At 52.0% G+C, this 12,910-nt stretch overlaps 1 protein-coding gene across 1 annotated transcript; it reads left to right on the forward strand.

Annotated features, from left to right (window-relative positions):
- Positions 1-1,661: 1,661 nt before the first annotated feature.
- On the forward strand, positions 1,662-8,777 carry LOC130477919 (ferritin heavy chain-like). The gene is made up of 2 exons (XM_056849999.1): positions 1,662-1,820; positions 8,439-8,777. The coding sequence occupies exons 1-2, from the start codon at positions 1,662-1,664 to the stop codon at positions 8,775-8,777; spliced, it is 498 nt and encodes a 165-aa protein (XP_056705977.1).
- Positions 8,778-12,910: the final 4,133 nt, after the last annotated feature.

Here is a 12,910-nt window from a genome sequence, read left to right on the forward strand (position 1 = left end):
GGAATAGAAAGTCTTGAACCATTTCAGTTTCCTCATTGTCAGCCTTAAAATTGTGTAAGTCTCCTGCAGTCATTACTCCTGAACCTGATCCATGTTTTCGTTTCCCCACAGTGTTTCAATGTCACACCCAGGTCACCAAGGGGTGCCTAAATAGCATGTGGGACAACATGGTTTTTGCGAGAGAGTCAAATTTCAAAGGTCTCTGAAATTTCATTTCAGCTGTGAATCCGGGCAGACCCCTCTGCTGCCCTGCCCTTAAGTCCCGGGGGGACAACTATCCATACTCAGTGGTTTATTACTAGTTTCACCCCATAGGTCCTGAGGGTAGGGTAGCCAACCTCCAGGTGGTGGCTGGAGATCTCCTGCTATTACAACTGATCTCAGGGGACAGAGGTCAGTTCCCCTGGAGAAAATGGCCGCTTTGGCAATTGGACTCTATGGCATTGAAGTCCCTCCCCTCCCCAAACCTCGCCCTCCTCAGGCTCTGCTCCCAGAACCTCCCACCGGTGGCAAAGAGCAACCTGGCAACCTTATTCCCCACCCGGAGCTGGCAACCCTAACTGAGGGGCCATTTATGCAGGGCTGTTTTCCCATGGTCACCCCCTCCATCTGCTCCGGTGCTTCGTTTTGATTATGCATGCCTTTCCCGACCGTCAGAGGTCGCCTCAGTCTCCCTGTGCATTTCCATGCATTTCTCCCATGTTTTTTGGATGCTGTTTAAGCAAGGATCTGGAAAAAGCAGGCAAAACCATGCAGAAACGCACAGGGAGGGCGAGGCAACCTCTGAGGCATGCATAATCAAAATGAAGTACTGGAGTAGTCGGCAGGGGTGGCTGCGGGGAAACAGCCACATGGACACATGAAGCTGCCTTATTCTGAATCAGACCCTTGGTCCATCAAAGTCTGCATTGTCTACTCAGACCGGCAGCAGCTCTCCAGGATCTCAGGCAGGGGACTTTCACATCACCTACTTGCCTAGTCCCTTTAACTAAGATGCCGGGGATTGAACCCGGGACCTTCTACATGCCAAGCAGATGCTCTACCACTGAGCCACAGTCTCTCTCCATGGCTCTCCAGGGTTTCAGGCAGAGGTCTTTCACATCACCTACCTGCCTAGTCCCTTTAACTGGAGATGCCGGGGATTGAACCCGGGACCTTCTGCACGCCAAGCAGATGCTCTGCCACGGAGCCACAGCCCCTCCCCATAAATGCCCTGCATAAATGGCCAGGGTGTCCATTGCAGATCTTGCTTTCCCATTCTCAGCATTCCCTGGGCTACTTGTTTCCTGCTCAGTACCCTTCACTGTGCTTTTCAATAAAGCAAAGTTCCTGCAGCCCTGGTTGGCCTCACATTGCAATTTTTGAGCTGCAAGAGGTGGAGAGCCAGCCTCTAGAGGAAATGAGGCTGGAACTTGGAGCAGCTTTGCTGGATGCAGCCGCAGCCTTTCCCCCCTTGAGACGGCTACCTCAGCTCTGGCCAAGAGGAACCCACCCGTTGAGATCACTTAACATCTCAGTCCGTGTTTGCTCTGCAACGGAGGAGATTGGGACGTTCCCTTCTGAAGCCCAGCTCTCTGGCGCCAGCGAGCCTCCTCAAAGCTTTTCGACCGCTCTGGAGGGCGTAACCATCCTCTCAGTGCTCTGGGGTCAAAACTTATTGGATGGATAAGGAAGGAGAACATCTGCCTGATGTCACAACTGGACCTGCTTCTGGCGTGCTGGTTGGAATAGCGGCGCCAGAGCTGAACCTGGCCCTGGCCCGAGTCGAGGTCCAGCTGATCCTTCAGATTGGGAGGGGCAGTCAAGTCCTCACCGCTGGCGTTGGTCCTCACTTATGGGGCAGCCGTCCTTTGCAACCGCGAGCCAGCAAATGCAGATGGAAACTCAGGAACCTGACTCTCCAACAGTACATCAGTGCTCATATCTATTCCAGCAGCACTACCATGGGATCAAACACAATCAGCGGTACCATTAAGGCCCGGTTCACCCACACTACTCCTAACCTGAGATATGCCATCATCTGCCATTGGTATAGGCCAAGCGAGTTAATCTCTTCATTAGAGAATATATGGGGTCAGCACCTACAGGGGAGATTTCAGTCCCCGCTTTATTCAATAGGAGATCGAAGAAGAAGAAGAAGAAGAGTTGGTTTTTATATGTCAACTTTCTCTCCCACTTAAGGAAGAATCAAACCAGCTTACAATCACCTTCCCTTCCCCTCCCCACAACAGACACGATACGAGGTAGGTGAGGCTGAGAGAGCTCTAAGAGCTGTGACTAGCGCAAGGTCATTCAGCTGGCTTCATGTGGAGGAGAGTTTCCGTCTAGACATTAGGAAGAATTTTCTAACAGAGCAGTTCCTCAGTGGAACAGGCTTCCTCGGGAGCCAGCTCTCCTTCCCTGGAGGTTTTGAAGCAGAGGCTAGATGGCCATCTGTCAGCAATGCTGATTCTATGACCTTAAGCAGATGATGAGAGGGACGGCATCTTGGGCATCTTCTGGGCATGGAGTAGGGGTCACTGGGTGTGTGTGTGGGGGGAGGTAGTTGTAAATTTCCTGCATTCCTACATTCCTGTAAATTTCCAGGGGGTTGGACTAAATGACCCTGGTGGTCCCTTCCAACTCTATGATTCTATGAGTGGGGAAACACTTCAGTTCAGCATTTTCAAAAGAGACTCCAACGTAAATCTGCTGAGTTGGAATTCATTCGCGAGTCCAGGGAACATAGGTCTTTTATGCTTGGGGGTTTTACCTGGGGTTCAAGGCTGTTGTGATCCACACTTTTCTTTTCCGAATCCTAAAAATGCCCTGCATGTCGTTGTTTGCCCTGGAGAAAGTACTGGGGTTTCCAGAGTACTGCAGAATCACCAGCTCAAATCCAGAAGTATCTGAGTCCCCACCCCTTAAAACACTGCTTTGTAATTGACTGGTGCGTACTGTGAGAAAAATGTCACCCTCCTCCCAGCTCCCCTCTCCCCTCTCCTGTGCTTTGGCTTTTGCATAGAAATGGGGACAATTTGACCTGGGCTGATCTCAGGGGAGATTGAAGAATCGTGTTACAACAGGATCGGGAAGACCCGGACATTGTGCGGGCTGGGCGCGAAGTCATCTCTAAGGGATGGAAAACATCAGTGAAAACCCCCAATGAAAAACCTAGTCAGGCTGGCGGAGAAAGTAAGTAAAAGTGCCCATGCCTAAAAAACCTTGGTCTCAGACCAGAGTAGTGCGGTTCATGGTGGAAGGTAATTGTGTCTCTTCAGTTCAGGGGGCCAGCATGGTTTAGTGGTTAAGAGTGGTTGTTTGGAGTGATGGACTCTGATCTGGAGAACTGGGTTTGATTCCCCACTCCTCCACATGAGCGGCGGAGGCTAATCTGGTGAACCGGGTTGGTTTCCCCACTCCTCCAGATGAAACCAGCTGGGTGACCTTGGGCTAGTCACAGCTCTCTCTGAACTATCTCAACCCCACCTACTTCACAGGGTGTCTGCTGTGGGGAGAGGAAAGGAAGGTGATTGTAAGCCGGTTTGACTCTCCCTTAAGTTTGACTTTCTCTCCTTAAGTGGGAGAGAAAGTCGGCAACTCGGCATATAAATACCAACTCTTCTTCTTCAGCTGCTAGGCAAACCAACTCTGCTTAATCACTTGCCTTGAAAACCCCTTGCTGGGGTCACCATAAGTCAGATGTGACTTGATGGCACTTATGTATTTAAAGGGCAAAACCAGCAGAGTACAGGTACCTGTATTTTTCCCCCATCATAGGAGTAGCTTTGGGGAGGGGAATTTGCTACTGGGAAAAGTGTGTCTGTTTATGTACCATCAAGGGCACATAAGATGGTGAGGGGTCTGGAGACCAAGTCCTATGAGGAAAGGTTGAAGGAGCTGGGTTTGTTTAGCCTGAACAGAAGACTGAGAAGGGATCTGACAACCATCTTCAAGTACTTGAAGGTCTGTCATAGAGAGGATGGTGCCAAGTTGTTTTCTGTTGCCCCAGAAGGTCGGAGTAGAACCAACTTGAAATTATATCAAAAGAGTTTCCGTCTAGACATTAGGAATAATTTTCTAACAGAGCGGTTCCTCAGTGGAACAGGCTTCCTTGGGAGGTGATGAGCTCTCCTTCCCTGGAGGTTTTTAAGAAGAGGTTAGATGGCCATCTGTCAGCCAGGCTGATTCTATGACCTTACGCAGATGATGAGAGAGAGGGCACCTTGGCCATCTTCTGGGCATGGAGTAGGGGTCGCCAGGGGTGTGTGTGGGGAGGTAGTTGTGAATTTCCTGCATTGTGCAGGGGGTTGGACTAGATGACCCTGGTGGTCCCTTCCAATTCTATGGTTCTATGATTCTAAGGCCCTTTATGCATGGCTGTTGCCCTCGCCGTCCCCCCTCCGCTGCCTTTGGGTCTTTGTGTTGACTATGCATGCTGTTTCCAACCGGCAGAGGTTGCCTCGCTCTCCCCCTGCATTTCCCTGTATTTCCAGGGACCTGTTTTATCTCTAAGCCGTTGGAGGGGTGAGCGCAAGGGAAACAGCCATGCACAAAAGACCTGGGAGCATCTTGCAAGTACCCAAAGGGTTAATAGGAGCGTGCGGCAGCCTTCTGGAACGCAGGCAGAAAGCGGGATCCAGCCTACTCTCTGTTCCTTCGCAGGTCATGGCTCGGCACCATTTTCCAGGCTGACGTCTGCGCATGAGGCTTCAGTGGGTGATGTGGAAAGAGTAGAGATGCTCACCAGCGCGCGGGGGGGGGGGACATGCCACAGCGCTGGCCGGCCTTTGGCCTGTCTCCCTCTGGTCCCAGGCCCTCTTGTCAATTTGGCTTTGCCACCCGGCCCCACCCTTGGCCACTGCGCTGTCCTTGGCTCGCGCTCCGGTCTCCCGGCTACCCCATCTGGGTTTCATCTGCAGGAGGATGTGCCCAGGGGCTGGGCTCCTGTGCCAGGCCTCTCCCCTTCCCCGAGAATGATGTTGTTGCGGGCCCAGCGTCCCGTCTCCAAGGCATCTGCTTCCCATTACTCTGCGCATGAAAGTGGGCCAGCGCAAGCCTGGTAAAGGATTCCTACTCTGCGGAGGGTTTGGGCTTCATCTCGGAAGTTCCATCGCGCACAGACGGCAACTATAGGGTTGCCAATCTCCAGGTGGGACCTGGAGATCTCCCACTATTATTGATCTCCAGCCGACCAAGATCCGTTCCTCTGAAGAAAATAGCTGCTTTTGAAAGTGGACTTTATGGTATTATACCCTGCTGAGGTGCCTCCCCTTCCCAAGCTCCAAACCTAAAAAGAGTTTCCGTCTAGACATTAGGAAGAATTTTCTAACAGTTAGAGTGGTTCCTCAGTGCAACAGGCTTCCTCGGGAGGTGGTGAGCTCTCCTTCCTTGGAGGTTTTGAAGTAGAGGCTAGATGGGCATCTGTCAGCAATGCTGATTCTATGACCCTTAGGCAGATCGTGAGAGGGAGGGCATCTTGGCCATCTTCTGGGCATGGAGTAGGGGTTACTGGGGTGTGGGGGGAGGAAGGTAGTTGTGAATTTCCTGCATTGTGCAGGGGGTTGGAGTAGATGACCCTGGTGGTCCCTTCCAACTCTATGATTCTATGATTCAAAGTCACAGCTGACTTATGGTGACCCTGTAGGATTTTCAAAGCAAGAGACTTTCAGAGGTGGTTTGCCAGTGCCTGCCTCCATGTCACAACCCTGGTAGCCCTTGGAGGTGGTCCGACCAAATTCTAACCAGGGCCAACCTTGCTTAGCTTCTGAGATCTGAGGAGATCAGGCTAGCCTGGGGCTATCCAGGCCAGGGCAACAATCTAGCTAACTAGGCCCAGGTTCAAATCCCCACTCTGCCTTAGAAACTTGCTGGGTGACCTTGTGCCAGTCACACAATCTCAGCCTCGACCCTGGCATGTATTTGGATTGGAGACCTCCAAGGAATACCAGGGTTGTGACGTGGAAGAAGGCAATGGCAAACCACCTTTGAACTTCTCTTGCCATAAGTCGGCTGCAACTTGATGGCACTTTACACACACACACACAGCTAACCAGGAGAGGCAGAGAGCTTATGCTGCCCTCCAGGCTGGAGAATGAGAGAGAAAGGAGAGGCAACCGGAAAGTCAGAAGTCCCTGAGATTGGCAATCTGGGTAAAAAGGGGATACTGGCAGATAGGGTTATCAACCTCCATGTGGGACCTGGAGTTCTCCTAGAATTACGGCTGATCTCCCCACTCCAGATGTTCAGATTCTGAGGGTGGACATGGTATAGTCTAGGAGAAACAGAAGTCTTAGAGCAGGAGTTCTCAACCATTCTGAGCCTGCGAGCACCTTTGGAATTCGGACATGACGTGGTACCACCTCTGGGTTGGGAAATACCTGGAGGTTTTGGGGGCGGAGCCTGAGGAGGGTGGGGTTTGGGGAGGGGAGGGACCTCAGCAGGGTACGATGCCACAGAGTCCACCCTCCAAAGCAGCCATTTCCTCCAGGTGGACCGGCCTCTGTAGTGTGGAGATCAGTTAGGGTTGTCAACCTCCAGGAAATAGCTGGAGATTTCCTGCTATTACAACTGATCTCCAGCCGATAGAGATCAGTTCCCCTGGAGAAAATGGCCGATTTGGCAATTGGACTCAATGTCATTGAAGTCCCTCCCTTAACCCTGCCCTCCTCAGGCTCTGCCCCAAAAACCTCCCGTCGATGGCAAAGAGGGGCCTGGCAAGTTCAGTTGCAATAGTGGGAGATCTCCAGGTGCCACCTAGCAACCCTGGGTAGTGCATGACCATTGCAGGAAGAGCTGGCAGAAGGCTGTTTCTCTGGCGACCCGTCTAGCCTCCATGGAGCTGGGATTTTGCTGCATCAAATCAAACGCTTGGCTAAAGCAAATCAGTCAGCTGATCCCGAAAGCAGCCAAATAAGTCGGGCCCAGAAGCTTTCATGCTCAGGAAAGAAATTGGACTGGGTGATCTCGTAGCCCTCTTGCCGGGGGCGAAAATTATTTGTGAGGAGGGAGGGGGCCAAGTTCAAAACCAGAGGAGATGCCAGGAAATCCATGGTGGAGCTTTTCTTTCTTTCTTTTTTTAAAAAAGGATCAAAGCAACCATGGGAAGGGGAAGGAGCACTAGAAGAAGGAACGTTTAACCCCTCCCTCCAGGGGCCGGGATCTAACCCAGTGGTTGCCAAAGCGGCCATTTTCTCCTGGGAACTGATCTCTGTTGCCTGGAGATCAGTTGTAATAGTGGGAGATCTCTAGCCACCACCTGGAGGTTGGCAACCCTACCAATGGGGACCTAAAGCAGTTTACAACATTCTCCTCATTTTCCATTTAATCCTTGCAACGAACCCTGCGAGGTAGGTTAGGCGGAGTGTGCAAAATTGCAAACTTCACAATGATTGTCTATGGAGGGGGGGTGACCCCTTCCGAACCCCATAAAATCGGACACCCTGACCCAATCTTCACCAAACTTTGGGGTTTCTGCAAGGACAGTCCATTTAAGCTACACTGTGAATTTGGGAGCTCTACCTCAAAAAATGACCCCCCCAGGGCTGACTTTTTTTTGGGAATCCTGAAAATAAGCCGAATGCCCATATTTACCAGTATGGGTATTCGGCTTATTTCAGGTTTCCCGAAAAAAATTGGGCCCAATAATCCTGAACCTGAAATTTACCAATCCCCCCACCCCACAGCACTACCAGAGTCCAATTGCCAAAGAGGCTATTTTCTCCAGGTGAACTGATCTCTCTCGGCTGGAGATCAGTTGTAATAGCGGGAGATCTCCAGACACCACCTGAAGGTTGGCAGCCCTAAAGGCTCCCCTAGTATTAGGGTTGCCAGCTTCGGGTTGGGAAATACCGGCGGGAGGTTTGGGGGATGGAGCCTGAGGAAGGCGGGGTTCAGGGAGGGGAGGGACTTTAATGCCATAGAGTCCACCTTCCAAAGCGGCCATTTTCTCCAGGGGAACTGATCTCTGTCCCCTGGAGATCAGTTGTAACAGAGGGAGATCTGCAGCCACCACCTATATGGAAAGGACAATCCAAGCAGACAAACTGATCCACAGCTGACCACGGCACACAACTCCCCACCCCCAGGGTTGCCAGATCCCTCTTCGCCACCGGAGGGAGGTTTTGCGGGGAGGAGCCTGAGGAGGGCAGGATTTGGGGAGGGAAAGGACGTAAATGCCCCAGAGTCCAATTGCCAAAGCAACCATTTTCTCCAGGGGAACTGATCTCTATCGGCTGGAGATCAGTTGCAATAGCAAGAGATCTCCAGCTAGTACCTGGAGGTTGGCAACCCTACTTCACTGGCAGTAGTCTGTTTCATTTTATTATGACACTCCTCTGACCAAAGGTCTTGAGCGAAGTCAAGAACGGCCTGCGAGGCCGAGCTGCGGAGGTTCCTGCTTCAACAGTGATTGGATGGAACTCCCCCCCACCCGCTTTCTCAGCTCCTCCGCCCGGTAGCCCCCACCGCCCCTCTCTCCCAACTGCACCGCCGTGGCTTCGTCTCCTTCCCAGGTGCACCAGAACTACCATCGGGACTGCGAGGCGGCCATCAATTGGCAGATCAACCTGGCGCTTGACGCATCCTACGTCTATCTCAGCATGTCCTACTACTTTGACCGTGATGACGTGGCTCTGAAGAACTTTGCCAAGTGCTTCTTGCACCAGTCCCGTGAGGAGCGCGAGCATGCAGAGAAACCTATGAAGCTGCAGAACCAGAGGGGTGGTCGTATTTTCCTACAGGGCATCAAGAAACCACTGGCAGTAGTCAGCTGCTGCATGGCGGCCCACCTGGGCTGACCGTGGTCACTGTGAGGAGAGGGTGACCTTCCCAGCAGAGGTCCCCTACCACCAAGGCCTGGCACAGAGACGGCACTCTTGATGCCACCACGGCCCGGCCGCGCAAAGAAGACAACAATGGAGCTATTTATCAGGCCCCAGCGGAGCAGGGAGGAGGGCAGGGGGAGCGGGTTGCCGAAGCTGGCGGGTCCATAAATCTCTGCATTTTTTCCCACTGACTCGGACCCGTCTCCTGTGGCATCAATAAATTCTGATGACAGCTCTTCACATGCTACAGTGCTTCTATCAGGCAGCACGCTGGCTTATTAAAGGAATCAAAGGGACCCCAGTGAGGGCTTCGTGTCACCCCAGTGCACTGCGTTGATTATAACAGATCCCCTCCCTTGCCTCCTTTGGCGTCAGCTGGAAGCCACGTCCAGGGACGAGCTTTTCTGGGGCATGGCCTGCAGGAGGGTTGCCAACCTCCAGGTACTAGCTGGAGATCTCCTGCTATTACAATGGATCTCCAGCCGATAGAGATCACTTCACCTGGAGAAAATGGCCGCTTTGGGAATTGGGCTCTATGGCATTGAAGTCCCTCCCTTCCCCAAACCCCGCCCTCCTCAGGCTCCACCCCAAAAACCTCCCACCAGTGGCAAAGAGGCTACGTAGCAGTCCATGTTGAGTCCTGACGAAGACTCTGTCGAAACAGGGTTATACCTGGATCCCTGTCTTGGTTATTTGAAGGATTCACAGTCACCACTGCTTTAATCCTAGAAGGATCCATCGGAACCACGCACAAGTACACATTCTTTGCGTCTTGTTTAAACAGCCCAACTACTGTTTACTTCACTCTGGGGAGATCAACCTACTATGGACACTGGTCTCAAGGAGTGATTATTGTTTGGACTTACATTGAGCTTTTCCTTTGTTTTGTAACTAAGATCTTTGTGGTATAATTGTATGTGGTTTTCTTACAATATATATGTTTGGCATTTTCTAACTATTGGCTTAGCACACTTTCTTACTGCTGTTTTTTAGCTGAACTTACTGGACAGCAGGCTTTTTTTGTTTGACCACCTGGAGGTTGGCAACCCAAGGCAAAATAGATTACAGGTCTTGGTAAAGACATGGTGAAGAAGAAGAAGAAAAAGAAAAAGAAGAAGAAGAAGAGTTGGTTTTTATATGCCAACTTTTGCTACCACTTAAGGAAGAATCAAACCGGCTTACAATCACCTTCCCTTCCCCTCCCCACAACTGACACCCTGTGAGGTAGGTGGGGCTTGAGAGAGTGTGACAAGCCCAAGGTCACCCATCTGGCTTCATGTGGATGAGTGGGGAATCAAACCTGGTTCTCCAGATTAGAGTCCACCACTCCAAACCACCACTCTTAACCACTATACCATGCTGGCTCCAAAGATGGGAATGGGGGGTGGGGGATGGATAGTATTCTCAGACATTGCAAAAAATGGAAGGGGGAGGAAGAAAAAGACATTACAGCCATCATGGTAATAGGAATAAATTTGAAAAGAACAGACAATTGATTTCCCGTTCAGAATCACATGTATGCCGAAGTTTCTTATATTTGGGTACGAAAAGGAAAACCTGTCTGTGTCCCTCTGCACTTGTGAAGTTCCCTAGCTCTCCCAGAAGCAGCCGAGCAACCATGGTGCAAGGGAAACGTGTGTCCCTGCTTCGGGATTTCATGCAGAACTCCAGATTCGACGCATACTTGAAGACTCAGAGGCCCACTTTCCATGAGCAAAAAAGAGGGAGTAAAAGAGCTGGAACGGGGTTTCCAGACATCCAGGATGAGGCTAGATATTACAGGAATTTATTGTCTTGTCTGGTCTCCAGGACAATCCATTTCCTGTGCATATAACGTCTAAGAATAAAATGGTATAGGGTGTCGCAGGTTATTGGCTCGCAGCCTGAACTCTGAGCACAGCCCTCCATCATGGGGATGCGGTTTGCAGGAGGAGGGGAAAAGGCATCTGTACTCCCTTTCTGGCCTTTTCCTCTCTTGGCCGTTCTGAGCTCTGATCTGAAAGGGCTCTGTAGGCACGGGGCACCATCCTGCATGATTTATGACTACATTCCACTGAAATCATTGCTGGGACTTAAGGTCAGAGGTTGGCATGTCTCTGGCAGCTTCCGAATGGCAAAGATTCTCCGTGTTGCTTTCATCGCCCTTACGAGAACGCACACTGGAAACAAAGCTTCTACACAGAACCGTTTTGCCCACTTTCCTCCACTGGGCCTTTGTAGTTACCATTTTCCCTTTAATTTTTTCTCCTGCTGCTCTACTGGATGGCTGTTTGAGGTTGTTTTTTTTTAAAGTCATTATAGGGCTACAGCACTATAACTATATATAGCTATAGAGCTATAACTAGATATAGCTGTATAGGCACACTGAAGGTGCAGTGAAGGTGGGAGAAACATGGAAAGTGGATGATTAGAGATGGCATCATGTGAACGTTTCCTTTGCAGTGCGGCAGCGGCCTCATGTTTCTCTATCAGTGCACTGGGAGCTCGTGGGAGGGGATTTCTATCTGGAAAATGTCAGGGGGGAAAGACTCTCATGTGCTGGTACATGGCCCCGATCCATATTAATCCCCCCCATAAGTGCCTCTAAATAAAATTAAAACCATCGGGATCCAGTCACAGGCCTCCAGCCTTCCATCGCATGGCACCCTCAGACTGATAGTGCACATGAATGATGTACACAGATTGCTTGTTTCATGAGAGTATTGCATGTCAGTAGTGTGAATCTGGATGGCCCAGGCTTGCCCGATCTCATCAGATCTCGGAAGCTAAGGAGGTTAGTACTTGGATGGGAGACCACCAAGGAATACCAGGGTCATTACTAGGCTTGCCAGGCCCCTTAGCTCCACTGGCGGGAGCTTTGTGGGGCTGCGGCTGAGGTGCGCAATGCGCATGTGCGCCTGTTGCGGCCCACGCACGCACCCCCGCGCGTCGCGCCTACGTCACTTCTGGGTTTACGCGGAAGCAACGCGGACGCTCTAGCGATCTCGGCTGAAACTCTATGGTTTCCATAGAGTAAACCCAAAAGTGACGCGCGCGCACAGTGCCCGCCGGCCCTCAGCTGGTTGGCGGGCATCCCGGTGGATTGGCGGGATCTTACCTGCCACCACCAGGCACTTGGCAACACTAGTCATTACACAGAGGCAGGCAATGGCAAACCACCTCTGAATGTCCCTTGCCTTGAAAACCCCATGGGGTCGCCATTAGTCAGCTGCGACTTGATGGCGCTTTCCACCACAACCGGTATGAATCAGTATGTGTCTATGTGAACGGAGAATATTTAAAAGAGATTGAAGACTAACTAGACACAGAGAAGGCGAGGGGAGGGGCTCTCTCTCTTCAGGCAACCAGTCAGGGATGCCAGCTCCAGTTTAGGAAATTCATCTCCTGGAGACTTCAGGGGTGGAGCCAGAGGAGAGCTCCACCTGAGGAGCCCGAGGGAGGGTATGTGGAAGGGAAAGACTTCAGTGGGCTATAATGCCATAGAGTCCAATTGCCAAAGCAGCTATTTTCTCCAGGGGAACTGATCTCTGGCCCCTGGGGATCAGTTGTAATAGCAGGAGATCTCCAGCTAGTACCTGGAGGTTGGCGACCCTAGATCCACCTCACATTACAGGTTACCACGAGGCCAGGGAGGGCAAAGCTGAGCCGGCTGGCACCAATCCGACTGGAGCCCTGCACTCCCCAGCTGGCGAGGGGCCTTTGTTGGCTTGCTCTCCCCGAGCTTCCCAGATGCCACGGTGTCTGCGAGCGGCGGCCGAGGGCGGCTGCCCGCTGCCCTCCCATATGCTGGTGGTGCTGCAGACGCTGTGCCAAGTTCTCTCCCCCCCTTCCCCCACTTGGCCCGAACCCAAGTCTGTAAATCAAAGCCATCATTGGCCTCCTGCCCCGGAGCCCGGGCTTGGCGAGAGCATGTGCGGAGGCACAGATGAAAGCCAAGCCTCCGAGCGCCCGGCTGCCCCCAGGGAACAGCCGGGAAGGCCCGTCGGAGAGGCTGCCCCCCAGCCCCGGGCTTCTCGTGGGCCCGTTTGTCCTTTCAGCTGTCCACAAAGGTACCCGCTCAGCCGGGATGTAAATCTGCCGGCACAACTGGGATCTGGGTCAGCTGC

Source organism: Euleptes europaea, chromosome 5 (assembly GCF_029931775.1).
Source record: "Euleptes europaea isolate rEulEur1 chromosome 5, rEulEur1.hap1, whole genome shotgun sequence".
In the NCBI taxonomy this organism is placed as follows: domain Eukaryota; kingdom Metazoa; phylum Chordata; class Lepidosauria; order Squamata; family Sphaerodactylidae; genus Euleptes; species Euleptes europaea.